The sequence below is a fragment of the Aulostomus chinensis genome, chromosome 1 (genome assembly GCF_037954235.1).
Source record: "Aulostomus chinensis isolate RoL2024-O1b breed Wild chromosome 1, RoL_Achi_v1.0, whole genome shotgun sequence".
Lineage (NCBI taxonomy): Eukaryota > Metazoa > Chordata > Actinopteri > Syngnathiformes > Aulostomidae > Aulostomus > Aulostomus chinensis.
This window is the reverse complement of record NC_141320.1, coordinates 65,796,999-65,824,193: the sequence shown is the minus strand read 5'-3', so window position 1 is coordinate 65,824,193 and position 27,195 is coordinate 65,796,999. Positions and strand designations below refer to the sequence as shown.

The following is a 27,195-nucleotide window of genomic DNA, read 5'->3' as shown; positions in this document are numbered from 1 at the left end:
ATGTCATGAACTAAATCCAGTTGGAAAGCTGACATTTCAGTGGGCTGTGGATGGAATAGATGTATGGGTGTGTGAGCGAATTAGAGGGGGGAAAAAAAAAATGGAGAAAGAAGGCGTCCTTACAGGAAGTATAAAGGCCAGAGTTCAGGCTGCACATGTTTCTGGGTCGACCTCTCCTCTGCGTGCACGCTGAAAGACGGGCCACTCTCGCCGCTTCCTGCAGAGAGGCCTCGCGCCAGTTCTGTGGAGATGGTCATTTTTAGCCGGGGCTGCTATTTTCATTTTTGGTGCATGGAAAAATGCAGCAGAAGGAGGTAAAAGACAGCGATTGTTGAACAGTCTTGTGTGCAGTGTGAATCGTCTCCCTCTCCTTCTATTCCCTCTCTTCTGCTCTCTGGAATCCTGTCTCTCAACAGGCTGCTCAATGCTCTGTTTCCATTTTAATGAACATCTGAATGTCCTAAGTTGCTCTTTTTACATGCAATATCACACAAGTGTAATTAAAAACACTAATTATGGCCCTGTTCATTGAGTTGGTCCCTGGGTTCGTGTATACTGGCAGCGGATTAGGACCCTCATTCAATCTACCCTCTTTGCCTGCTGTAACACATCAGAACAGCTGCTGTGACAGCATTAATTAATCACATGAACAGGATTTGCTGCCCAACCAAAACAAAGCAAAATTATTTTTAATTAGCCTCCTGCTCATTTCTGCTGGAATGCAGGAGCCTGAATGTCAACTTCTCCTCTTCCCGCTCTCCATCGCCTCTTGCATGCTTGCTAAAGTTGGAGCTCTTCTGTTTCCTCATCATGGATTTGTTCCTCTTTCACCCAAATGGTGGAGTCTGCGACCCTGATATGACTTGGCAGCGACGCCCAGATCCTGGCTGAGGTGTCTCTTGTTCACCCAGGAGCCTCAATGAGATTTCCCAGCTACTCCCTTTCCTTCCTGTGCACCCTCCAACCCCGCCTCACCACCACCCTAACCCTCCAAAACACTTCAAGAACACTGGCAAGGAATCATGAGAGAGGATCGAACTGTTGGCTTCATGAACAGCTCTCGTGGCAGGGAGAGATTGATTTTAGATGCTTGAATATTAACACGTGCTCTGGTTCAGCAAAGCGAAGAAGACTTTTAACTTTCTGACCGATGGCATCAGTTTGCATAAATTCGAAATTACTCCTGTGACTGAGCCTGTAAGATTTGATGTGAACTGGCATGGGGAAGTAGCGGCTAGGGTCGGGAACTCAGGGGTCCCAAACTAAATATGTGGGTGAATGACTTTGAAGAAGGAGATGTTAAAGTGAGAGTTTGTTGCTACTGAACACGTCCTGCTATGTGTGCTCAGGCTGCCACACCTCAGATTTATGGTGTAATTGTTTGGCTGCAAGGGCCGAACCGCAGACCTCCATAAATGATACAAAGACAACCAGAAACTTCTCAAAACGGTCCAAATATTCTGAATCTTACATTGCAGATGGAAATATTGTGTGTTTGTTTATTGTTTTGGGCTTGTGGATCACTCTCAGACCAAAGTTGCACGCCATCTTGTCACCGCTGTTTGTGAGGCTGTGGTGGTGTCACCTGGGGGGGGGAGTGTGCGAGCGGCGCATGCGCGGCACGTCAAAACCAAGACTAGGATGCATTGTTTCCAGTTGGTCAGAGAAAAAGTTGAGGGGGGAAAATAATTCCCATAACTCATAACTTACATTTTCATTTTATGGATGAAATCATAACAAATATTTAATCACTCCATTTTTTTTATTCATTTATTTTTGGCTTGTTTTCATCTCGTCTCAGTCATGCTGTTCAAAAATGTTCTTCAGGGTTCCGTTAACGAAATCAAGAAAGTTTTAGAAGTTCAAGTTGAGTTGGTGCGGCGACTCTTTGACGGAGCTGCTGTTTGTGGGGAGCAGAGCGGTGAGGGGATCCAGGAGCGAGCCGGCGGTTAGAAAAACCAGAACCTCTTCTGAGGCTGTGTTGTGGGCTCCCTCTGACTCTCTTTGAGGGAAGGGATTTCTCCGTGGAGGCTCTCGTTCTCCTTCGTCTTCAGCTTCAGCTGAATGTGAAGAATCTGCACAATTTGACAAAGCGCTTCCTCCCTCACGGCAGCTTTCAGCTGCTCCGACGCACACCAGCCTCGCACGGCGCGGTTTTGCTCGGTCATCAGCTTCTTGTCTTCTGACACCGCATTCTGGAAGACTTAGGCTTCTGCAAGAGCTTTTCTTATCTTGAGAAACTCTTGTTGCAGAGCCTCTTCTTTGTTGCACATCAACCTCTGGGCCTCTTGAAGTTCTCTGCTGAGCTCCTGGATTTGCTCGTTTGATGACCCCTGCTCCTTCACAGCTGTGTGCCGATGTTATCTGGAGTCTTTGAGTTCTTGCCGTAGTCTGTTATTCTCCTGTACTTGTTTGTTGAGATCCTTCTCCAATAGACACTTGGCCTCATGGATGTCCTGAAGGTGTCTGATGAGCTCCTGGACTTGATCATTCAGAGCTGCTTTGGTGTTTTCAAAGCCACTCATCTCAGGGAGCACACTTTCAAACTCACAGGCTTTTTCTTTGAGGGCGTCCTCCATCTGGCAACAGAACTCCGAGATCACTGTTGGAGATTAAAGTCAGAACCCTGAGATCACAGTTGGAGATTAAAGTCAGAACCCCGAGATCACAGTTGGAGATTAAAGTCAGAACCCCGAGATCACAAAGGCAAAGACTCGTAACGTGGCGCAACAGGGGTTGCCTACAATTTCATGCCCACAGAGAAACTTTCTGTGGCCGCTGGCTATCAGACCTGTCAGGCCTTGTTTTTAATCAGGCACAGCTCAGCGAGCCCTCTTCCTATAGGGATGTACGGCAGCCGGTGAGAGAACGGTTCCATGTGAGACACGCACGTATCTGGCACAGTTGGACGCTGCCATTTGTGCCTGATGGACGGATCTGGCCGTTTAAAGAAAATGTTGACCAATTTAACTTCATATTGATATCTAAATATCCAGTTAACAACTTATGAGATACTTCATCATACTGTGGCTGGCAAGCAGATGTGAAAGTAAACATTCACACCCTCCCGTCTCTCTCTCACACACACACACACACACACACAAAAACCTCCTGCATTGGCTGGGGCTGAGCGAAAAGGAAATGGGCTGCTTTAACATCCCACCTTTTCCCACATCCTGGGTGGAGCCTCAGCCTGGTGGCAGCAGAGAGAACAATGGCAGGAAACTGAGAGAGGAGCGAGGGAGTTCCTGTTGGCAGGACGGCGCTGAAGACGAGAGTAACGATGCGCCTTGTTCAAGTGGATACTTACACGCCGCCCTTGGCAGAGGGAACTGGGCTCTTGAAAACTCTAATAAGTTCATTGTTTCAGATGTTTTTGAAGTGTTTCATTCCAAATGTTTGACGTTTGAGGGGTAGGATGTCTCAGATGTTCTGCAACTTGTCTTGAAAAATGAGTGACAACCACACAGCAAACGTTCAGTAACATCCCTCTCTCACCAGCTGCATTCATCCAGACCAAGAAAAAACAGCATTTTGCTGAAATTCCAGGTTATCATTCACTTTTTTTTGGAAAAATAACTTAACATTCATGTTCAGACGGGCACATGGAGAAACCAAATCAACACCAAACACCTCGTGGGGGAAAAAAAATTGTCCAAAAGTAGCAGTTAGTGACTCAAAGTGGAATGGAATACTTGAGACCGCCGAATTAAATCAAAACCTGTAAAACAAGCAGAGAAATTAAAAATGGATGAGCTTCAGGCTCATTTTCAGCCCTCCTGTTTCTCTCAAGCCACTTTTTATAACTTAAATAAATAGAAGTAACTGCTATGACTGGAGAAGCGTAGGAATAATTGTTCATTATTATTATGACGTTGCGTCATGAGTGCGGGTAGCCCTAAACTTGAGGACTCTCAGGTTCACCTGGTTGAAACTCTGGAGAGATCATCTAAAGAAGGGGTTGGGTTCACTTCTGGAGCTCTAGAGGAACTCCAGGAGCTTTGAAATTCTTTGAATTTTCCTTGCTACGCCCCTGATGAGCTCTGTGGACGTGAACTCTCTGATTTGTTCGCACATTTGAGCGGACAGCTCTGTGTTGACATCACACTGCGATGAGCTGTGCCGATAACCCTGCAGTGAGGTGCAACGGTCTGAAAGGGCTGTGCGGCGAGCAGCAGACTTCCCGTGGTCCCACCCAGACCAGGGTCGCATCCATACCACCGGGCCACATAGCTCACCCCAACCTGTACCGTACGCCCTCCACACCCTTGAGTACTGCCAAGAACTTATTCCATTGTTCTCAAGAGTGAGACATCCTCATGCACGCCATCAACTACGTGTGAGTGTGTGTGTGTGTGTGTGTTGGGAGGGGGGTAAAGCGATGTTTAGTGAGCCATAAGAACTACAGGAACATCTTCCAGGTTGAATCATTCTTCCTTCCTTCTCCTTCACTTTTATCAGTCACATTTTAGATGCTGTTGAGTTGTTTGGTGTGCCCCCCCCCCTCGCTTTTCACCGCTCCATCAAACATGGCACTTCCTTGCGTTGCTTCTGGAAAGTCAAAGTTTCATGTTGTGGTGCATTCCTAAACTTCGGTTCACAACCTAAAATGGGTCGGGGATCTTTTTTCTCATTGGGTTGCCAACTGGCCGAGTGAAATAGCAGTAATGTTACACTGGTCTGATGCTGTGAGCGGGGGCCAACATTCCGACTCGCAGGCTTGTCCTATGTGGTTTAGGCAGCAAGGAACATTAAATCAACATTTTCTGAGGTCAGAAGAGTCACTACATGTGTGTTTGGATATGTGTGGGTCGATGAGGTGGTCGCGTGGAGACGTGATTGGTGTTTGAAGGTCTGAGCTCTGAGACAAAAGCCAGTTCTGTCTTTATTCTCAGTCAAAACGACTAGAATGACAGTGACATCATCCTCATCAAACCCATGGCCCTGCCCCTCAGACAAGGGGCTCCTAGTGAGCGAATCCCTCCCCACTTTTGAGCAAAGTTAAGAGATCAAAGTTACAACCCTGACATCAAAGCGGGAGATTAAAGTCAGAGATGATCAGGGAGGTTTCGGGATGTGCTATAACCCTACCTGGGAAATGTTCCGCTGTCTGTGACTGCCCAAGATGACCTGTGGGATTTTCCCTTCATCAAGGAAGGGAAAATCAAACTGATCTGCCTCATTTTGTCCGACCTCTGCTGTGAATAGCAGACACGCTTTAGGATCCTGGGGGGGGACAAAAAAACATTTTAATCAAGTCGAAAAAGTTAGGATGCCATTGCTTTAGGCGAAGCCGAGGGGCGGAGCTTGTTGCAGCAGCAATACCAGATAATGATGAGATGGCTTTGATATTTCGTGTTGTCACCCACGGCCACACCCTCAAAAAACAGGCACAGCACTCTTTCATTAGATTTTCCCTTTTTTTGTGGCGAAGGTGATGAGAGAAACCTTCCCCAGTTTCACTCTCATCACATGATTATTTGTATGTATGCAGGTGCACTTGTGGCAAACCTGGCACATCGCACACCCCCGGCGGTTACGTCCTGTGGAAACCGACAAGGACCCCGAGCTGCTTGCGGCTTGGAGACGGTTGAAAACAGCAGCTGAAAGCTTTAAGTTTCTGTGGCATGTGGAAGTTGAGGCAGTAAACAAGTGTTAGTCATGAGACTGAGGAAGTGTTTGCTGCCAGCACACAAGGGCTGACGGATCAAGAGTTCAATGGAAATGTATTCTTAGAAACAGGAAGTCAGCATTGCATCCACTGCTCTGATTTCCACTGAGTCTGTTGGGTGATGTTGATAAGTAAACAATGTCATCTGCACGTTGCTTTTTGTTGCACGTTGCTATAAAGTTCTCTCTCTCTCTTTTTTTTATCTCAGCAGTGCCATCACCACACAAGACACGACACCATCTTTCATGCTCAGGATGCCAATAAAAGTGGTGCTTCACCCTGACAGTAGGAGGTGTCTTGAGTTCATGGAGACGTTTTGCTAGCGTCTTCAAAAATGCAGAAAGAGACAGCTTCTTAAATTTAGCGCGAAGCAACGGCGACAACAGAGAGAGTGTCCAAAAAAAGTCTCGTCACAAAGTTTGTCGTTAGTAGCCATCAGTCTCTATTAGCTCCACGTGGCCGGATCGTTCCGCATTCTGGAGTCAAAAGGAAGTAAAGGAGGGAGAAAGTGAGCTCAAGATACCTGTTTATGAGTACTTGAACTGCAACAAGAACAAATTTTGTATGCGGTATTGCTTTAAAAGTATCCAGTTACACTGTAAAAATGTCAGCGCAGGCCAAAATAAAAGGGAGGGGGAGGTCTCATGATCACGGAGATGCTCTTTGCATCTTCCAAAACCGCATAATCCTTTGTGAATTTAGGTCAGGCTAAGAATGGCATGCAAGTAGCTCGTAAATATTACTTGCAATGATACAGTGCACACATGCTTCTCATCACATTTGTCTGTCTTCACTTTACTGAGAGAAATCCCAAACACAAAGTGCCATGTTAAGTGCTTTCACAGCCTCTGTTGCCGTGTTGTTGGAGCGCTGATGCACTTGGAGGATTGATATTAGCACTTTTCCTCTGGGACTTCCTAATTGTACCTGTTCACGTATTCCTTTTGGATGAGGAACAGACAGTAACACACCCATCTTTGTCTGGAAACAATATTCATTTCAATGAGAAACATTTACTAAGGTCAGACGAGGAAATCCCACCCCGACTTGAAAATGTGCAGGGAAAATATAGCTTTCATCCTTTTGTTTTTGAGGGGAAATAATCGGAAGCATGGAAAGGATGTGAGAGTCATGAAAACACTTCTTCAAAGCTTCAGACATCTTATTTTATTTACAACATTATTATTTCAGTACAAACAAGAAGGGTTATGATTTATTTTTTTTCCTTTTCTTTTGTTTTTTTTACATTTGCAAGACAGGAAACTGATTATTTTCTTGAGCGTTCTTGATCACACCTCGCAGAGTTATTAGCTACGTCTATAAACAAGGATTCCTCTCATTTTGATTTAGTTCTCCAAAAGAAGCGGACCCATAATTCCTGTTCCAGAAAGCTGAAACCAGCAGCTCATCAAAGTCCTGACAGGAAAGTGAGTTGTCTCGAACTGGAAGCGATGAAGAGTTGACATTTATGGCACCGGTGGCGCTACTGACAGTTATCAAAGTCTAAAATCAGATGAGTGAGTCAGTTCCTGCTGAGTGTTTCCTGTGTATCAGAGTCTTAATTTAAAAGATGACACTTTTTATTGGCTTAAAGTAAACAGCTGAAAGGTTTAAGAGCAACATCTAGAACAAAAATGACTCTGTACATGTAAAGGTAACTCATATGCTGTGCCTTGATCGTATCAATGTCGATACACAAACTAACATATGTACACTTTTCCCTCGATCTCACAATCGTCTCTCCAGCATTTTGGAATCATCAGGCATGAATTAAAACACAGTGAGCCTTGCAAGCTTATGTTTCTGAGAAAACCGTATGGTGAACCTCCATTATTTGCATAACTTACCAAAAGGAAATTGTATAAATAGAATATCCTCAGCAGAGAGTTTGGCAAACTTTCCAAGAGGTGCGTGGGTACAATTTGTTCGCATCATATCACCAGACTAGAGGAGACTTGGAGAGCTCATAACCTTCACCACAGCGACCTCAGCCATAGAAAAATGCCATTTTTTGCAATGTTAAATTGATCCCCGCTAAAATTTTTCAGGTTGTCCCTGGCCCACGTGACAGCCAGCACCCAGTTTGGTGAAATGCACCTCTGGGGCGTCCATCCCTGTTGTAGGAAGGGATCCTCGGCGTGAAATGGGAGTTCGGCTTTGGTTAATGATTAAAAGTAGACGATACATTCATGAAAATTCTTTCCTGTCAAGCCTGGACACGAGTGTCTTGTTGTCGCCTCTTGAGGAGCAGCATCTGAGCATTTTACAAACTATCCTTTTAAAGCAGATAAGACACTTGCAAAGTAAGCAAAGCATGTACATTATTTCTGTTCCTACATTTGCTACCCAATGAAAGAGCATAAAACTGCTCTCCTGGCAGAAATCAGCTCGACTTATCAACGTCTTCACGCCTTCCTCGTCCACAAATGAAGCCGAGCCCTCAAACAGTGGCTCAGTCAAAATTGAGGACTCCTGTCTTGGCGAGAACTGAACAGCTTGACAGTCACTGAGGGCTCTTCAGGTTTAATCCACCAAACGAAGCAACAAAACATTAGGATCCCAGCAAACGCTGAAGAAACAGAGGTCGTCCTTGAAGGAAATATTGATGGAAAATAAAAGTTAAATAATATGAACAGTAGCTCCAAGAAAACAAATGCTTGTTTCCGTAAAAGAGCCTCAGTCTTCCATAATCCAGCAAGCCTTGTGGGCCATCTTCACACGAAGGGGCTGTCTGATCGGAATATGTCTGAGTAGCTCTTTCCGTTTGTGTGCTCGGTGTGGCTTTCGATGCTGTAGCAGCGGTGCACCTCTGTGAGTGACGACGCCACGTAGGAAGCCGAGCGGAAGAAGTCGGCATTGGCGAAAGTGCCAGTGAACTGCATTCGCTGTTGATTCCAATGTCTCCGCAGAACGCTCTGGACCTACGTGAGGGAAAAGACACATCGAGGATGTACCAAAGGTTGGGGAAGGAGTAGAAATAATAGATTAAGCTACAAAAAAGGGAAAAAAAGCAACTACTTTGTGTAAGGGAAAGTAGGGAAGCCCGTATACAGAGATGTAGGGAGCAGCGGATTGGAAAGAGGAACTCGCACTCGGGGCTTCTGGAGCTGCTTTGATGGTCGCTGCTGTTTTGTGACAATTCTGGCAGGAAATTTGTGTACAATGCGGTTGTTGTTGATCCATCAAACCAGCTCATCTGAATCCAAACCTGACCAGAGGGCACTAAAAGAAGTGGAACGGAGGGTCTGAATAAACTATAGAGCATCGCTTACCTCCCCATTGAAGAAGCAAAATATTGTAGAGACCAGCAGACCCTGTATGAGCAGAGGACAGCATGAAAACACACATGATGGAAAACACTCGGTGCTTTTAAATGGTTTTCTTCTCTCTTTCTAGATTTTCCCGCAGTGCCGTACTTACCTGGTAGTGCATGAGGATTTCCATGATGTACAGATAGATCTCAAAGACCCAGTGCTCCTGAGGTTTGTAGGGGAGCAGCACAAACTGAATGCCCAGTAGAGGGATGAGGATGAGGGTAGCTCTCACGGCCCTCATGTAGAGGCTGGACTCAGCCTGGTGGGTCACCCGCAGCTTGGTGATGAGAACTCGGACAATGTTCAACAGGAAGAACAAGTTCACCTGGAACCATGATGAGGCCAAGAGGGGTCATCAGGTACATTCAAATTCATTCATTTCATTTATTTGGCCAGACATAACTGTGAGAAAGAATCGACTCGACCGGGCAAGACCTCAATCATTTGATACATTTATACAAGGGCACACAGCCATGAAGCTCTCTTCTTCCACGCTTCTTCCTGTAATGCTCCCTAGATTCTCAGCACTGTCCATTTTTGTTCTTACAGCAGGTGGGCATGAATGCTCTCAAATTAAAGGTCCAATATGGAGGACTTGGCCAGGAGCCACATTCATTCACATTCAGTATTTCACGACCTGGCTAGCATGCTAACTTACCTTCCTCTGCAACACAGTACATAGACTTTTTTGAAGTATATATATACACACAATAAAACGATGACTTCATTCTGTTGTCATTTAAGTCGATGGCTGAGTGTCTTGAAGTAAAATGTGCACACAGAGCTCCTTGGCTCCAAACATCCCTCGCATGCCACTGTGTTTGAACAATGCTGATTTAGCAAAACACCACCAGTTGAGTCTCCCTTCATTTCTTCCTGTTAGTCCTCTGCTCACGTGAATGTTGATCAGTCATGTGACTCTTCTCGACTTTCCAAATCTTATCGGGCCGGATGGATCAAATTCTTGTCGTGATACGAGGCATTTCACGGAGGTTGTGTGACACCAAAACCAATTCATCAACCGTTTTGAAAACAACACGGTAATGACAGCGTAGGCTCCTACTTGTCCAGGCCAGCAGACGGAGCCAGCAGCCTCACAGCGTTTATTTGATCAACTCCCGTGGCTTGTAACCATTTTTCTGACTTTGCTATCCTAGACAATCCCCAGGAAGTGCAGCTGCTAATGAGCTTACCACCAGCGCAGCACAGATTGGACCGTGAATGATGTACAGTAAAGACGTGTCTGAGCTGACCCAACATCTGTGAAAACATGGAGTACATGTTCAGTTACCTCACGTTGTATTACTATGTAGCTGTTTGCATGTGGGGCTCTAAAGGTTGTACCTGTCATTGTAGTAGTAGTGGCGTGCTATTGAGTGTAACACAGCTGGCACAAGAGGAAAACCTGTCAAATAAAGTGAATACATTTATGCATGTAAGGTGACGAAAATCCATTCAGAAGACATTCCTGTGACCGAGTGCGTACCCCAGCCTAGAAGGTAGTACCACACGAGGTGCTGTTTCTCTGCAAACACGGCCACAACAATCAGAGTGTGCAGGTAGATCCCCTCACAAAGCATCCAGAAGTAGTTGCAGCTCAGCAGGTAGAGGTGGATGAACATGACCAGCTTGCAGCTCGCCTGGAGGGGAAAAGATGTCAGCAATATCCATGAATGACGCGCGCGAGAAGACCAGGCGTGAAAATCCCTCACCGAGTCGTGATACGTGTGTCCTTGTTTCTTCACCACGGTTGTCAGCCAGACAACAGTGATGACCGAGTTCAACACAAACGACAGGAAGAGGTTTTTGTGGAGCGTTATCCTCTGACAGCTCAGACTCCTGAGAGCAAGAAGAAGAGGGGAAACCTATGAGATGTAGTTTGTGATCCATGTTTACCCAGTGAGCAACAGATGATTCAGATTAGAAGTACCACCTGACACTAAAAACACAACATTAGTTCACAGTACAGTCAGCAAAGTCTGTCCTTGGACCTCTAAATATCAAAAATCTTCTCAGTTCATCCGGGAGTCCAGTGGACGTTTGTGCTGCACTGGAGTGTTTGAGGTGCTTGCTTACTTAAAGTGGAAAAATATTCCCAGTGAGATGAGCAACGACACCAGCGAGAATCCGTGACCGATCATGACGAGGTAGAAGTGAGTCATTGCCGCCTGTAAAGAGAACATTTACAGCTGAACATTTCTCAGCTCCAAAGACAACAAGCAACTTTCCTTTTACTCGTTTATTTCTGTTCAACAAGATTGTTTTCATTCTCACCATCCCGTGTTGCGTAGCGTTGCCTTTACAGTTTGTGAAGTTGGTCCAGGTCCTGTTGCTGTCTGGGTGGCGTCCCCACTCGCCGGTCTTCGTGCAGACTTTGGTTGCCATAGCTGGCGACGAATTTTAAGCGAAGCACAACAATGTGAAACTCTTTCAACGTGTCTGTTAATGCTGACGCTTGTGTTTACATGTCAACCCTAGAATGAATCACTTGCCGGTTTCTCTCTGAAAAAAGTTTGCTTTTCAAAATTCTTAAATGAGGTGAATTCAGAAAGAAAGAGAAGAAATGTACCGTAAGTGTCAAAATCTTTAAAGTAGTCTGGGCAGCTCTGTTCGGTCGTGATGCCGACCTCCGTCTCATCCCAGCACAGCCACCCGTCCCATGTGATGTTGCACACTGGTACTGCACACAAAACCCACACAAAGAACAGATGCATGATGGGAATTCGTTCCTCCAGCTCGGCTTTCTTTCAACCAACTGTCCGCTCACCTGTTGGTTTTGTTTTGTGTTGTGATTCTGACACCATCCGCTGGAAACATTCAAACTGGGCCATGGCGATGATTTGGTTTCGTGTCGACTCGCGGTTCACGTGTTCTTGGTGGTCTTCTTCAGAATTCGCCACCACAAGCAGCTGAAATGGTTGAAACACAGCATGTAAACACTATGATTGGTTTTCCTCCTTTCTCCCCTCAGTGGCTAAAGGAAGTCCTGCAGGTACCTGGTTGAAGGCGCCCAGCAGCAGGAGAAACAAGAAGCAGCCCAGATCCATGCGTGCTTTCCTCTCCAGGAGCATTCTGGGAAAAGATGACAATGGCACGCCAGTGGAAAAGAGGAAGTCTGAAATCCCATGACAATACTGGGTTATTTCTGTACAGGACGACAACATGAATATGTCTCAAGCATCTATCAGGTTGTTTGAAGTGATTTGAAGGGTAAGCATTTCACCACCTCCTGCTGAACTGATCCTGGAGCAGTTTTGATCAATTTGTGTACTCCAACTCTTAAAACTTGTGTATATTTATGGGATTTTAAAAAATGTAAATGAATGCGCACACTCATAAACTCAAAACTGCCAATTAGACTCTAAGCTGGTGTTTTTGATTTGTAATGGCAGCTCTCCTCGTTTTGGACGTTTGGGTTACAGATCTGGCCTTTCGCTTCCTTTTGTTTCTCACAGCTTCCTTCCTGCATGATTATCATGCACGCTGAGCAAGTTTAACTAAGGTTTAGCCAAAAGAGACAACACGGGGAGGCAAAAGCCTTTAAACTCACACTGACAAGCGTCCATCCCCTGATTTTTAGGTGAATACGTACAATTGGAGCCCCAATTTCCCAGCCCAACATTCCGCTGTGATCCTTTCCCGGTTCGTCTTTCTCAGACTCATCGGTTTACCTGAATGCCTTAAAATGATAAACGAAACAAATGTGCTCTACTCTATTTATATATTTATATTTTTTAATTTCAGAGGGACCACCTTCCTCCACAGTGCACTCAACTACATAACCAATTCCTAAAAACAAATCTTAACAATGTGGCTCTTTTTTTAGCTGTATGAAGAATTCGGTCACAAAAATATTTGCAGACAGTTCTAAATTTCCACGAATGGACTGATTTGTTTGATCCTCATAACACAATCATCTTCAAGCCTCTGGAATGACACATTTATCCCACCACTCTGACGAGTCTTCGCGTCAGAGATGAATCGCTACCGCATCTCGAGCGTTACTGGATCAGAAACAAGTCTTTTAGAAATATCGCAGGTTGATGTGAACAGGGCGGAATATAAAAACAGCCTAATGTCAAAAAACACTGCGACTTCAGGAAAATGTTGACAGTTTAGAGGGGTTTTAAAACCATAAATTCAAGTAGATGGAACACTTTCTCACGTTTCCATGCAGTTTATTAGAAACACATTGACATTGTTGAAGCACTTTATGGTTTTTTTTTGCTTTTAGCTTTGAGACAGTCGGAGATAGGGTGTACACATTTACCATGTATATTTCTATATGAGACACGAAGTACACAAAAGACCCCTTGGAAGAATATTACACTTTGAATAGTGGAGTATATCTTAAAAGAAGCCCCAGGAATGGGCATGAGTTTTTACTCTGGTGACAGAAGAGCAAACTCCAAATTGCTTTTTGCCTCTCCGTGTGATAGTAAACACTGGCAACATCTTGAGGTACATGAAAAGTGCTTACCTTTGCAGGAAATCCTATGTAACACCGTGTTTTGAAGAGTAATCCTTCAGTTTGCCGTTTCGTCTTGCAGAACTACAAAAGAGATATGAAACTGTGAGCTGTCAATGAGAAAAGTCCTCCTGTGTGTGTGTGTGCGCATGTGTGTGTGTGTGTGTGTGTGTATGTGTGTATGTGTGAGCGTGTGTTTCCCACCAGGCAACACTAAGCTATTCTGATAAGATTGGGGCTGTGGATGACATCATATGCTTGGCTTTTGTGGAGGCATGTAAAGGGACATCCCTGCAGCGTCACGAACATTACAAAGCTACGTCCTGGCTTTGAACTGAAGGTCTCACTGCAAAAATAATTACAGTACCACAATGCAATAAATATGACTTTATTTGTGGAGACTCATGTGTTCACACACGGGCCATGTCTGTCCCTGGGACTTTAAATATACAAAAAAAAAAACCCCACATATAAACGTAAAGCACATTCTTTTCTTACATAAGTCTGATAATAATAAAATATAAACATATATAATACAATATAAGAATCTATAGGATGAAAGAAAGAACACAAATAACCACATCACGTAATCCTAGTAATTAAAAAAATGAAACAGTCATCAAATGCGTTCAGATTAAATCCATGTTCACCGCATCTCTGAGGAAAGGGAACAACCGTCAAGTAGGTTTGCGTGTTGCTAGGCAACCGCGCCCTCTGCGGGACGCCGAGCTGTATAGACCCCGGAAGAAATTTTTGGAACGAAACCATTGCAGGAACGTGAATTACCTCAAATTACAACCCCCCCCCCCCCCCCCCCCACACACACACACACACACAATTTCTGACACGGCAGTGTGCATTGACAATACTGTTGTTATCAAGACAAAAGAACAAGTCTCTAATTACATTGATCAATTAATTAGACAGTGTATTAGTGCCATTATCGGAAAAAAGAGCTGGCCGTCTCGTCTTTTAAAATAACGTAATCGATCGAACCCTGCTACGGCATGTCCGAGCTGATAACGTAAAAATGTAGATTGTAAATTAGCGCTAATTAGTTCCTTTTCGTGGGTACCGGAAACAGTAAACAGGTGCACAATTAAGCTAGCAACTTCCGGTAAGCCGACGCCAGATTTAAAAATAATAATAACAAAAGTAGTCATATTTCCTTGGTATTTTTAATCAAATGTAGTTATGTGTTGAATGAAGAGAACACAAAACGTTTTACGGCCACACAGAGGTTCCTATTTTCAGTTAAAGTTCCATTTGAATTTACATATTACGTAACCTCGCTAATTACCTAGCTAATTTGTGTTGCCTTACGCGTCCCCCTTTGTTTTCTCTTAACAGTAAAATAACTATGTATAAATATGTATGTCGCCGGCTTAACGTCAGATAAAGTATTTAAATATTAAAAGCTGCTTTTGCATTAAGGAACGTTCGTTAAGTTATAAATTTTTTCTGTTATTTTAGTCGCGATATACAACCTGTGGATGTTTAATTATCTAACATGAATCTGTCAGGTCCGTCTAGTTACTTTACTTTGTCGGTTTTTATATTAAGTTTCGTCGTAAGACACTTTAAACTTTTTTAAATGTCATTTGGTTGTAGAATATCCAAGACTTTACTCTAGAATGTTAGATATGACCAGCTGGTGCATTCAGGTGAACTCGTTTGTGGTTATTTGGGAGCGTTAAGTTGCAGTTGTTGTCAGCTCAAATCAAAGTGTTGGTGAAGTTTTGACAAGATAGAGAAGACTTGGATTACACTGAAGATGCATTTGAGGCTTTAATACTTTACCTTTGCTGTTCTTTGTTCTTGGTCTCTGTTAGCTTCATGTTTAAAAAAAAAAAATTGTGTTTGGTGTCAAAAATGTTTATGTGAGGTCACAACACCCAAAAAAATAAAATGTCCTTATTTATACACTACGCAGTACAACTGAAAGGTCTAGAATTTAAAAAAAGCTTCAGCCCAAGAGTTTGAATCAAGTAAGTTTTATTTGTTTAATACACAAAAAAGGCGACTAATAATGCTACAATAAATACAAACACAAGAGGTTCCTATTTGCAAACATAACAAAAGCCCAACGGCTTCAATGGCAGGACACAATAGGAGCACACTATAAAACACATTAAAATCAGTACAAATACATTCAGCGCCATCAATTCAATACGGGAGTGGCAGTAGGTGCGTTCTGCTTGTCAATAATTATCAGCACAAAGTGTTCACAACCTATGCTGCTGAACGTGAACATATCGGAAAGCCTACTGAATGATTAAGTGCTTAGCTTTTTGCTACATTAATAAGGAAATGAAGTTTTTGAACGCTCCCTCTAAACTTATAAGAAATCACATCGCTTTTTGTTGGAAAAAAAAAAACGGACTCACCTCTTGGACATTTTCAGATGGAAGAAAAACGGCACAAACTCAAATCACAGTTGCGTTAATACACAGAATGCTGCTCAAATATTTACACACAAAAGAACACATGAATGTAGCTGCAAATTCAAGCCTGATACATACACAGTGAAATCATGTAGGGAAGACTAAATATGGCAAAGCCGCTGCAAGTTTTTAAATGTTACACTAAATATTGCTGTTTTTTTTCTGGTATGTGTGAATGATGTACCGAACTTTTAACAAGGATGGACCGATATAGTCAGGCTGTCAGGTATTTGCTCACTAAAATCATTAAACTGTGCCGTTTTTTTAATAAATGAACACACACGAAAGCGTGGTGTGTTTTATTTGACTCAGTTTCCCCGTCAATTATTAGAGACTGATGTAAGAGGCAGGCGTTAATTTGATAATTTTGAGGAGATTTCCAAGTCTTCCCCATGGGACACTCCATCCAGTACCGGTCCAACTCAGTCGTGGATACATGATTATAAGGAAAAGATGATGGTTTTAATTGCATGTGTCATAACAACTCAGCCTATAGGATGGGCAGGCAACATGTTTTTTGAAGAGGGCTATACTGACTAGGCCACTGTCTGACTTTATTCCAAGGAACTGTCCTGGAAAAGGTTCCCTCGACCCAATCGCAGTCTACAGTCCTACTGCCGTCCACAGACTCGGGCTACGTGACTAAAACAGAGCTCTGCGCTTTCTCGTTGCTGGATGTCGTCTTCAGCATCAATAGCTGGTGAGGCTTGAATCTGGACGGCAGTCCATTGGTGGTAAGCTTTCTGCTCCATTATGTATCCATAGTTTAGCAACATTGAAACAGTCAGTATGCTACATTTTCATAAACATGTTAATTTAAACTAATTGTGAGTCTTGAACAATCAGAGGAGCAGAAAAAGACCCACTCCCATAGTTCCTACATTCCTTGTTCCCAGCTAAATAACATTGTCCATTCAGTAGTATGGTTGTAAAACATCTTCCAAGTTTGTGGTATAGTTCGAATGCTTGGTCGGACATCCACTTTTTCAGAGTTTCTCTGTTTTAAGGCATTCATCATAACTATTATTCTGCTATTCCAACAAATACTCGCCTGGTAATGTATCAAGAATTCAAGTCCAATCTGAATGTTGACACTGCCCTCTTTCAGAATCAAGTAGCACACATTGCCTTTTATGGATGTTTTCCCTTTGGGACGCTGCAGGCTGGACTGAGATGGTCCATGGCTCTACTTTGTCGCTGATAATCAAGCTGACAGGATGCCAGAATATTTACACTTTAGTCATGTAAGTAAGAACAGGTCTCCTAGGCATTAAATGTCAATAGTGAGAAGTTGAAGACTTTTTTTTTGGGGGGGGGGGGTGATTAAGCTTCATGACTTTTTAAAACCCCTTAAAATTGTTCTTATCAACCCTTCCATATAATCTGAATGACTGAGCCCTGCGTCAGTGCTTCGTCTCCTGCCACTCAGGGATTGGGTGAGATTGTGTAGTTCAGGTGATTCCCGGTGTACTGTAGATGTCCTGGTTATGATTGATGTACTCAGTTACTGTCAGCAGCAAACAGTCCCCTTTCAAGTCAGTCATCAAATATTCTAACAGCTACAAAGACATGACGCTAGCTTTACAGGAAACTGCAAAACCTTTTTTTTGTACACACTTAAGAAAAACTCAATTCAATTTCATGCAGTCTAAAATAATTATATGCTTAAAACCTTGAATATCAGGTGTGAGAAATCCATGATGATCCGAGCCCTTCCTCGGCCACAGGCAGAAGTGTCTAAAAATCTGATATGGAAGAAGCAATTCATGTGAGATTTTTTTTCTTAATTCATTCTATTTTTAAGTATAAATGAAGCAGTAATTGAGATGTTTCAAATTCACAGCAGGCATTTATGGTGAGGATAAGTGCACTACACATAACCTGTATCTTTGTCTTTCCTGCAAACTCACCAGATTTTTACTAATTAATAGACAAATACTGAGCATTCGATACTCATAGTTGATGAATATAGGCAGAAAGAAGGCACCCTCTATAATGCCAGTGGGGACGACAGGACATCGTGTTCACAGGGACATTCTGCTGTGAAGGATCTCGCTGGTGATCTTGAGATTTTGGGAGGATGCAAACGTGTCTCACAGCAGCTACATTATAGCATCGATCAGGCTGTATTTCTTAAGCTTTGTTATGAATTCTTTGGCAAAGTTGTACAATCACACAACTCAACAACAATGCCTGTGTGAGCACAAGTGAAAAGTAATTTGGATCGCTCACGATGAGATGGCGCTGTGAAGGTGGAGTTATGATTGAAGCACTGGTGAAAATCAAAACTCTTGAGGTGTGCAATGAGCCATGCTTTAACTTCGCTTGGTCAGGGGCCTCCCCTCACGTACGTGCTTGGCACTCCGTTTTTCCGTCTTCCCCTTCTCCCTCACCTTCCTCAGTCGTCGTGGAGGAGGCGTCCCTCTTGATTCGCTGTCCTCCTGAGCACTAGATGTATCCATCCCGTCTCGTTCCTCCGGAATATTGGGAATTGCCCCACTGCTTCCATCTAAAATATTCCTCAGGGAGGGGTCCTCTGGTGTGCAGGTGGCAGTGGTGCCACTCTCACTACTGCTCAGGTCCTGTTCTTCGCCGTACCTCCCCCCTCGACCATGATGTGGCAGGGAAGAGGCCCTAATAGAAGGCCTGTCGCGCTCCGCCTCACGGATGTTCTGCTGAGGCTCGTTCATGTCCACCCCTGAGTCCAGGCTGGTGTCGTTGCTGCTGGGTGGGCGGTGGCGGCTCTGAAGCTCAATGATGGAGTGACGTACCTGAGCAGCTGGCTTCCCATCTAAGGAAACGAACCAGGCCCTGGGGTGAGATGATGAGGACTTTCCCCGGGTCAGCTCTAGCAGGGTGCGCTCTGAGATCCCCTGCAGCTCACTGGGTACACCATGCCCACTGCTGAAGGCCTCCATCCCAGCAGCCTCATTGAGTGTCCCTGGAACAGAGACAGAGGATTCAAGGAGGTTACTGTAGCGTCCCCACACCCCAGTGTTAGGGCCTTGGCATTGGGGAGGGGTCTCCAGTGGCTGGGGCTCATCTTGGTTGCTCTGCTGAGGGCTGCCTCCACCTTGGGAGTGGTGGTGAGGAACCTTGGGCAGTGTCTGCGTGTAGCTGTCTTTACTTGCAGGCTCTGAGTGAGAGTCAAACTCAATTCCATTGCGGGGGAAAGTTGCAGATTTGCAGCCTGGCTTTTGCTGCTCCTGAGCACCGAAAAGCTCCGGGGCCTGAATGATGGCCACAGGTTGGTTGTAGATATGAACCAGCTTGTCTTGAAAGAAGTTGTCTGAGTTGATGTTGTCTTGCTTCTCACGGAGCCGAGACACCTCGTCACTGTTGATGTAGTGAGAATGTGGCTGGGGACCTTTGATGGTGATATTCTCATAAAGAGGAGCTGCTGGGCGACTTCCTGGATCTTCCACGTAGATGTTGTAGTTGGCTTTGTGTCTCGGCGTTGATGAGGGTTCACACTGGACACTGCAAGAGGCCAAGCTGTTGTCTCTAGAACGGAACAGCAAACCCTCCTCCATGTGGGTCGAGGTGGTCTGGTCTTTTTTCACCACTGTGAGTTTGGAAAAACGAGCTCTCCTCCTCCTTCTCCTTGGCTCACGATAGGAACCTCTGTAAATGGGTGAAAACTTCATTTGAAAAGATTCACAGAAATATACTCAAGCTGACTTCAGAAATCATTTCTGAGGGTCTTACCTGCAGTGACACAGCAACACAGAAAGAAATCCAATCACTATAACCAGCGTTCCTCCCAGTATTCCCACCAGCAGGTAGGTGTGGTAGGATAGGAAGTCCAGAGAGCTTCCGTGTCCCAGGTAGTCTAAATGGTTCGACGTTATTTATTAATACTACAAAATTCAACAGAACATCGCACAAACTTACATGGCGTGAAGTATTTACCATTGGATGATGGCACGGGAGCAGCGATCCAGTAGCCTAGATGGGAGGCAGTGTAAGTCCAAACCAGCGCATCACCAACTGTTTTCACAATGCCCAAACCCTGATTCTCCCAGGCACCTTCGGAAAAAGAAGGAAAAAGTAATATTTGATGAGAATTCCCCCAATTCTTACTTACACATTACATTGTCACCTCTGGCTTTGCAGACAGCTTGAAGTGTCAGGTTTGACGTTTTGACCCTCACAATCCTGACCTGGACCGAGCTGATGTATTTCTCGCCTAAGTCTGTTTCAGTTTGTATGATTTTGTGCGGAAATTCGGTTCCTTCAATGTGTGTTCCTACCTGTCTTCAGGTTGAAGGCCCAGGCTGGCACCGTATCAGAGGCCTGGAGGCGAGTGTTGTGTCCCAGGGGCATGCTGATTTGGATGGGCCCTCGAACCTCGAGCTCCTCGCTGCCAGAGTAGAGCAGGACACTGACGGCTGCCACCGGCTTCAACTCAATGCTTCTAAAAACTGACGAACCAAAAAAAGGCACTGATGTCTAGTATTGAGGTGGTAACATATATTAACTATAAGTAGTTTCTCAATCACTTCCCTCACATTGCCTACACTGACATTTAGGAATTACTCGATCACTACCTTTCATCTACATATGCCCCCCCCCCCCCAAAAAAAAGAAAGCAGACCAAAGCATTAAACTGTCTAGACTAAGAAAAGCTTGTTAAACATGAATGAAGCATTTGTTCACGCTGACTTGATTTGTTGATGATGATGCCGGGGGTGCAGTTGACACAGTCCTTCGCTAGGTGGTGCTGTGGCACAGTCAAGTAAGCCGTCACTGAGGAGACGTTGCTCTTGGCCGAGACTGCGAGGAGGTTCTTGGGGAACTTAATTTTCGGCTGTGAGGTGCTGTCTGAAGATAGGAGACATTAAATTCAATCTGCTGAATGTGTTGTTGGAGGAAGTAATGATCTGAAACACATCTGACTTGTTTGTGTGACATACCAGGTAGCTTCGCGGTGATGAGCACCGAATCTTCAAACAGCCAGATGTTTCCTTGGCTATGTGGGAGCAGCAGTAACGTCACCGCAGAGAAAACTGCAAGGAAACCGCAAAAGGCAAGTTCCTGAGTTCCAAATGAAAACCATGTGACTTCAGGGCATTGACAGACATACAAATGGGTGTTAATAATCCATCCACTTGATCCGTAGGGCTGAATTTTTTTAATCGATTGATTTGCTGATATTTTTCTTGATTAGATAAAGGAGGTGATACATCATCAATAGTCAAAAAATATGATTAAAAAAGAATAAACAGGCACTCCAAAATATGCTTTGAAATGTTTGCTAGTGGTGAAAACTAAAAATATAGATAAAGAACAAAGGCAATTTTAACAGTTCTTATGCTTTCCTTATGTTGAGGAACACCTATCTGCATCCTTGAGCAAAAGTATTAGTATACAAATAGTATTTGCTTGGAAGAAAAAAAACCTTGACAATATTAAAAATTGGGGGACACTGGACCATCTCCACCAAGGAAAACTCAGACAAACCCAATGTAAAAAAAAAAAAGAAAAAAAAAAAAGTAAAATTATGCTTCAGTATAGGAGATGAATAATATGTTGCAGTATTATAATACCACCAGCAGATGGCAACGCTGACAGGTCTGTTTTTAAGGTTCTGTTGATTGTCTGTCTGAGCTGCACTGAAGGGAGGAGTCTGATAATACACAGCAAAACCTCTCTTCGTCTATTTGATTTTATTCTCCCTCACACCTCTGGTCCTCGCCGACAACCCTTTTGTGCCAAAGCAAGAGGGAACGCGGACAATAGAGCAGACCCCTTTTCAGACCAAGACCAGAGTCACTAAAGAGCCCCCACCCCCTCCTGCAGCAGGACAAAGGCGTAGGACGGGATACTTGAGTCACAATCCACGCTGACGTCGGCGCGATCGATAAATTGTGGGACACAGGGAGCAGTTAGACAGGGAACATAAATTGCTTCATCACGAACAAACCTGCATGAAGTCGCTGCCAGCTCATTAATCCATAATGAGCATGAATAATGCACTTGCGAGAGTCAATATTGTTGCTGGCGTTACTGTAAATAACCCCAGACAAAATGGTTTCATCATCAGTGAGCTGTGAAGATGCACCAGTTGTACCATTCAAAGCTGTTCCTGCTTTAATCGCCCTCAATTCTCTTAATTGTTCTTACCTTTTAGAATGTTTATAATTGTCGTACTTCAACCTCTCAGACTGCATCCTCGACTGAACAACTGTGTTGCGACTTAAACGACCGCTCAGCTCAGTCTGGGTCTCATCATCAAAATGTGGTTGAATGATGTCATGCGGTAGCGCGAGATTAACCAAGGCTAAATCTGGCTTACCTTTCATTCACATTATGTCGTTCCATTCTGTTGGAATAGCAGTAAGTAACTAAAGTAGTACTACATTACCACCTTACCACCACCGTTCAGTTGTGGTGTAGTCCAGTTCTACTATGTAGGATGATGTATTTTAGTAGTCAAACAGGAAGTTAGCATCTCCATGGGCTCTCTCAACCAAAAGCCAATATTGTAAAAGAAACATGCCCCGCGGCAAATTTTATGACTTACATTTTAAAATGAAATGTGATGACTAGAAGTAAAAAGCTTGGCAACGAACGAACTACACCACAGATCTATGATGACACCAGTGGTACTTCGCTCTGGTTCTTAGGGCGAATAGTGATACTAGCAATAGATTAATGAGCATGTTGAGTGGTGTTGTAATGTTACTGTACATGAGCTTGGTGATGCAAGTGATTGGCAACCAAAGAAAACACACTTTGACTCAAACTATGAACTTGTAATTGTTTTCTTGCGTTTTGATACTGTAAAGTAGTCGAAGAAGGTGCTACTCACTGGGTCTCTTACTGGTGCTCCAGGGTAGTGGGCTGGGGACGTAGCCCTCCATGCTGCCCACCAGGGTCAGACTGAGTCCAGGGCTGTACGTCACCCAGAGTAGCATCTCACCTCTCGCACCTGTCTGGGCAGAGCTGGTCAAGGTGTGGTTCAAATAAACCGCCACCGTCGCCCCCGGCAGCGGCTGACGAGTCACTAGGTCTCTCACCAGGACCTTTAGAGCGAACTGGGGCTCTGGAGAGCAAGATAGAGGGACAGAACAGGGTGTCGTTTGGCATCTAGATTATTTAATAAGTCCACAAACGTGCCTCCAACACGTCCTCCCAGCAGCACTCACCACCGCCCTCTCTGACCTTTCTCTCACCATGAAAAAGTGATGAGGCGAGCGCACTGAATGGAAACTACATCAGGATGGAAACTGCTCACGGGCCTGTAGTTCAGCCCTCAGAGAAACGTTTGATGCTGCAGACAGGAACATGTCGACAGGCTTCATGGATATCTGTCACACGCACTGAGATAATGCTCCCACACACTGACAAGTACCACTTTAACTGCTCTGACGCGGTACAGAGGGCTGCATCATTCCTGCACAGTGTGTGAATCAGATGTGTTGAGGCCATTGGTGAGCAGGCTTACCTACTGTATCGCAAGAGTAGCGCCGGATTACCACGCTTCAGGCCAAAAAGATAAAAGCCTAATCCTTCAAACCTCTATTATACATCTTAATCCTACTGTTGGCCTGTGAATTACACTCAGAGCAATAATTTACACCAGCAGCCTCATAGATAATGACCATGCCTGCGAGGGGCACTATTGGCTTGACATTTTTAACATACATGTAAAAATCTGACCACTTTAGCTCGTCATCTGCTGTTTTTGAACTTTTCCAAAAGTTTGAACACAAAGATGATGTTTGATTTGTTAGTATCTTACTTGCCATCATTTTACAGTTGATTTTGGGGGATATTTACCAGTATCATCTGGCTATCTGGACAAGTTCATATGATATCCGCATTTTGTGCATGAAGATATGGAAAAAGTATCATTCTTCCTTTTATTTATTTGAACATTTGCAAAAGTCCATGAATAAAATATTAACTGTTATTTGCTGTTCATTTTATGATGAGCAAATACAACCTGAGTCGGTAGAAATATCAGCCATGGTTCCGATACCCATATATCGAAAGATAGCCAATATCTGCTGATACCGTTGCCGTGCAGATAGGCAACTGTAAATATCGGCTTGCCAAAATCAGTTGTAAATATCAGCATATAGCCAAAATATCCAATTCTATACATTCCTGATTTAAACATCGTGTGCTTGGGAAAAGTATTTTGTTCTTTCCGAAACCTTTGGAAAGCCCATAAACAGAGGATGAGCACAGAAGAGAGCAAAACCAGGCCGATATTGATACCAATGATGTGCCAATATTAGCAGGCATCTCTGGTTTACATTACTTTTTAATATGTATAAAATGTGAATATGAACTTGTTTTATGTAGATAATGTTGACATCTGTAAATATCAACGTCTGATATGGTCAAAAAAATCCACTGTGATGCATAACCACTGCAGAAATCATGTATATGTTAAAATAGTGCAAGTTTAAATATGAAATCAGCTTATAAAGATGTGAAATGCCTGGCATGCGGCATGTCAGCATGATATCACCCGAAGAGACAAGCTGCCAGGTGATAAAAACAAATGCTGCTTCACTTGTGAGTCACGCCAGCCAATTTCCATTTTCTCTAACAATGACGGAGCGGAGCAGAGCCGATGTACCTGATACACCCGCGGAGGGGCCGAGGAGGAGACCCGGGGCAGTGGGGTTGTTGGTGGCGGACGAGTCTCCCACAGCGGCTGCGAGGCCATTGTCTCCGGGCGAGTAGGAGGCGCGCAGGCCGCCGCCCTCGTCCGCTGCTCTCACCGCCCCATTCAGGCAGGAAATCAAAAGCAAGGAAGGGAGGGAGAGCAGGAGCAGCACTGGCGGCGGCGGCAGGTGGCGATCAGCGGTGGGCATGGCCAGACGGGGAGCAAAGACATAACGGACCGCGACAATCGGGGGGCTCGGAGGGGGAAAGGTGCAGCGGGGTCGGTGCTCTTCATCAAGGCCTCGTCCCTCTCATGGTTCTTGGTGGTCTTGATGCGGAGCGAAGGGGAGAAACCCCGCCGAGAGAGGAGGGATGCGCTGGTGCTGAAGCTGCTGGCTGGGCGTGTGTGGACCAAGATCGCTGGTCAGAGAGCAACGTCTCACTCCGCCGCGCTATATTTACCTTCATAATGATCAGATAATTGAGACACGTGTGTGGACGTAGGCTTGTTGCCGAAACATGTTGTTGGACGAAGAAATGTCTTGAAAGAGACAGACGTTGTGTTATTGTTCTTTTAAAACATTAAATTAATGAAATATTATATCAGAAAAAATGTAATTACACCCTTTTCAAAGAGCAACTGACTTACTTCTTTTGAAAATTCAGAGACAGACATGAGAATAAGACTTGACTAATAAAACCTAAACAAATCATCCACTAAACAATGTTTATGTTCCAGTGTGAACAAATATGTCAGTGTCATCAAAGCTGAGCTCATGTCTGCTTGTTATTGACATAGTAATTATTGAGACAGCCTGATATGTTAGTTCAAATCCAGGAGACAGCATGAAAGCCTTGATTTACATAATATTAAGATTATCAGCTTAAATAAGGATGTAGGTAATTATCAGATCACAAATGCAAAATCTTTGCTGTCATGAATTTATAAAATTCTCTATTTTCTCATCCAGTTGAAAAGAATGTGAAAAGTTGCCTGGTTAAGCACCAGAGTGAGAGGTCTTCTTGTTCTCGTCATCTTTGATTAAGGGGGAGATGTTACATCACTGGGCCCTCTGTTGGTAAACTGAGACCCATGGCTGCCTATTTTAGTTCACAGTCAACCAAACGGAAACAAACAAAGGGTTTTTACAAATGAGTGCAATGTCCATTCAACTTTTTGGATAACTTCAGCGCTTTCATTCAACGTTTATGCTCCGTGCTTGGATTTTTGATGGAATAAAGGTGATTCCTTCAGAGTTTCCTGTCAGCAGGATAGAAACGGTGCAGCATCCATGACACCACCTTGAGTGTCATGATTCTGCTAGAAAAAGGTTAAAACACAGGCTGGTACGCTGGATCTTAAGTGTTCAGTTTAACTTGAAGATTAAGACGGAGGATTAAAATTCGTCATAAATTAAATAGAATAAAGATCCGTGAAGTTTTGATCCTCTATTAGTCTCTCTATTGATTGGCCTTTTTTGTCCTCCATACATTTTTTAATTTGAATATGTAACAGACGATACTTTGACTCCTTTTAAATTCCCATTAAAAGGATATTCCACTTCTGCTTCAACCAATTTAGACAATTCTGGTTCAGTTGTGCAATTTGAAATCCTATCGCTAGATGGCGACCTGGAGGTACCGCCAACCGCCTCTAGTTGTATACTAATTTCAGTTTGCATGACATAAAATGGGGGGGCATGGCTTAGAGGTCACGTGGCCGTGTAGCAACCCCAGGGTCGCTGGTTCCATCCTCACTTCCCCCGGTGACCAATGTCGTTGTATCCTTGAGCAAAATACTGAGTGTTGCAGTTTCACGGTTGCACTCAAGATGACGTCAAAAGCCGCTTTAATTCAATTTGTTTTATTAAAATGTTCCACTCATTCAGTCCATAACAGTAACAAATTGTCAGTATTGTGTGAAATGTGGCAGTCATTTAGAAACACCAGTCAGATATAACAAAGGGTGCTACATTAGGCCTTGTGTAACTGTGACATCTCCCAAAAAAGACACAATTAACAGTTTTCCCTTAATTCCAGAAGATCAAATGTAAAAAGGAAGTGCAAACATTAGTAAACGCAACAGTATCAGTACAACCGGAACAAAGTGCAACAGATTCCTTTTGTGTTAATTTAGTGACGCCATGGTGAGAGTTTTGTAAACACATTCAGACATTTTGGTCAAGATTCACATTTAAAATTCGATAATATTGCATCAATATATATTATATATGCACACTTATTAGTTAGCTTTGTACACCAATACATACTTGCTTGTAAAAAGACCAAATGTGCCCAAACTGGTTTCATTTTAGCAGCATCGTTGGCACTTTTTGCCAGTGGGAAAACACCTGATTAGTCCAAAACTTTTATTTAAAATAAATATATAAATAGAGTACTGTGAGGCTCTTTTCATAAAAACTGGCAGCCCTCTAGCATTGACTGGTACCCCACAGCCAGTGGTTTATTGCACAAGAGCAGCAGGAAACGACTCCCCCTTGGCACGGACTGAACTCGAGCAAAATGAGACCTGAAGTGCACACGCTCAAATTCAGAAAAACAAAAGTCCCACCTTCCCCAAAGAAATTCTGCATAGAATCGCACGACCAGTTCATGTCCAGACCTCAAATGTGGTCCATGTGAAGAAGTATTCTATGCAGGATCTCAGGTTTA

General features: G+C 43.9%; 3 protein-coding genes and 2 long non-coding RNA genes across 14 annotated transcripts in view; 2 read left to right on the top strand and 3 right to left on the bottom strand.

Annotated features, from left to right (window-relative positions):
* The first annotated feature begins 55 nt into the window (after positions 1 to 55).
* LOC147272790 (uncharacterized) lies at positions 56 to 12,180 on the top strand. Its single transcript, XR_015112408.1, has 3 exons — positions 56 to 314; positions 9,068 to 9,344; positions 11,957 to 12,180. It is a non-coding gene; the product is annotated as an uncharacterized LOC147272790 (long non-coding RNA).
* On the bottom strand, positions 6,819 to 14,229 carry LOC147272789 (calcitonin gene-related peptide type 1 receptor-like). Of its 2 annotated transcripts, none has more exons than XM_086201481.1 (13): positions 13,466 to 14,229; positions 11,982 to 12,100; positions 11,753 to 11,894; positions 11,555 to 11,665; positions 11,260 to 11,372; positions 11,062 to 11,153; positions 10,698 to 10,824; positions 10,472 to 10,625; positions 10,330 to 10,390; positions 10,179 to 10,245; positions 9,092 to 9,310; positions 8,944 to 8,985; positions 6,819 to 8,592 (listed from the first exon to the last, which is right to left on the bottom strand). In XM_086201481.1, exons 2-13 carry the CDS (start codon positions 12,054 to 12,056, stop codon positions 8,386 to 8,388), a joined length of 1,410 nt encoding a protein of 469 aa, XP_086057607.1. In that variant the 5' UTR covers positions 12,057 to 12,100; positions 13,466 to 14,229; the 3' UTR covers positions 6,819 to 8,385. The 2 variants fall into 2 exon arrangements, with proteins under 2 accessions (XP_086057607.1, XP_086057613.1); XM_086201487.1 differs by having other exon boundaries at positions 11,982 to 12,057.
* Positions 14,230 to 14,477: 248 nt separating this feature from the next.
* The window catches only part of LOC147272786 (uncharacterized), a 32,212-nt gene continuing 19,494 nt past the window's right edge, over positions 14,478 to 27,195 (top strand). For 4 of the 7 annotated variants that reach the window (XR_015112394.1, XR_015112398.1, XR_015112392.1 and 1 more), the window contains exons 1-4: positions 14,478 to 14,570; positions 16,462 to 16,631; positions 20,161 to 20,360; positions 20,817 to 20,926. This is a non-coding gene — a long non-coding RNA (uncharacterized LOC147272786). Of the gene's footprint in view, positions 14,571 to 16,461; positions 16,632 to 17,062; positions 17,142 to 20,160; positions 20,715 to 20,816; positions 20,927 to 27,195 lie in introns of those variants that run through there. The other 3 variants (XR_015112397.1, XR_015112393.1, XR_015112401.1) reach the window with 3 other exon arrangements.
* fam171b (family with sequence similarity 171 member B) lies at positions 15,098 to 24,924 on the bottom strand. Its single transcript, XM_086201381.1, has 8 exons — positions 24,494 to 24,924; positions 22,712 to 22,945; positions 20,814 to 20,906; positions 20,563 to 20,721; positions 20,151 to 20,321; positions 19,810 to 19,926; positions 19,606 to 19,729; positions 15,098 to 19,521 (listed from the first exon to the last, which is right to left on the bottom strand). Exons 1-8 carry the CDS (start codon positions 24,729 to 24,731, stop codon positions 18,213 to 18,215), a joined length of 2,445 nt encoding a protein of 814 aa, XP_086057507.1. The 5' UTR covers positions 24,732 to 24,924; the 3' UTR covers positions 15,098 to 18,212.
* Positions 26,357 to 27,195, bottom strand: part of LOC147272787 (SLAIN motif-containing protein 1-like) — a 13,778-nt gene continuing 12,939 nt past the window's right edge. For 2 of the 3 annotated variants that reach the window (XM_086201395.1, XM_086201414.1), the window contains one exon: positions 26,358 to 27,195. This exon is cut by the window's right edge and continues 194 nt beyond it. The gene's annotated coding sequence lies outside the window, so the exon portion shown is untranslated. The other variant, XM_086201406.1, reaches the window with a different exon arrangement.

What these genes read in the sequence shown, in the direction of transcription:
- LOC147272789 (XM_086201481.1), bottom strand. Translation starts at nt 12,056, where the DNA reads ATGCTCCTGGAGAGGAAAGCACGCATGGATCTGGGCTGCTTCTTGTTT. An exon ending in TGCTGGGCGCCTTCAACCAG is followed by an intron (nt 11,895 to 11,981) that starts GTACCTGCAGGA and finishes CAACCATTTCAG; the next exon opens with CTGCTTGTGGTGGCGAATTC. An exon ending in CACTACTACTACAATGACAG is followed by an intron (nt 10,246 to 10,329) that starts GTACAACCTTTA and finishes ATGTTTTCACAG; the next exon opens with ATGTTGGGTCAGCTCAGACA.
- fam171b (XM_086201381.1), bottom strand. Translation starts at nt 24,731, where the DNA reads ATGCCCACCGCTGATCGCCACCTGCCGCCGCCGCCAGTGCTGCTCCTG. An exon ending in GAGCACCAGTAAGAGACCCA is followed by an intron (nt 20,907 to 22,711) that starts GTGAGTAGCACC and finishes GTTTCCTTGCAG; the next exon opens with TTTTCTCTGCGGTGACGTTA. An exon ending in GGCCTTCAACCTGAAGACAG is followed by an intron (nt 19,927 to 20,150) that starts GTAGGAACACAC and finishes CTTTTTCCGAAG; the next exon opens with GTGCCTGGGAGAATCAGGGT.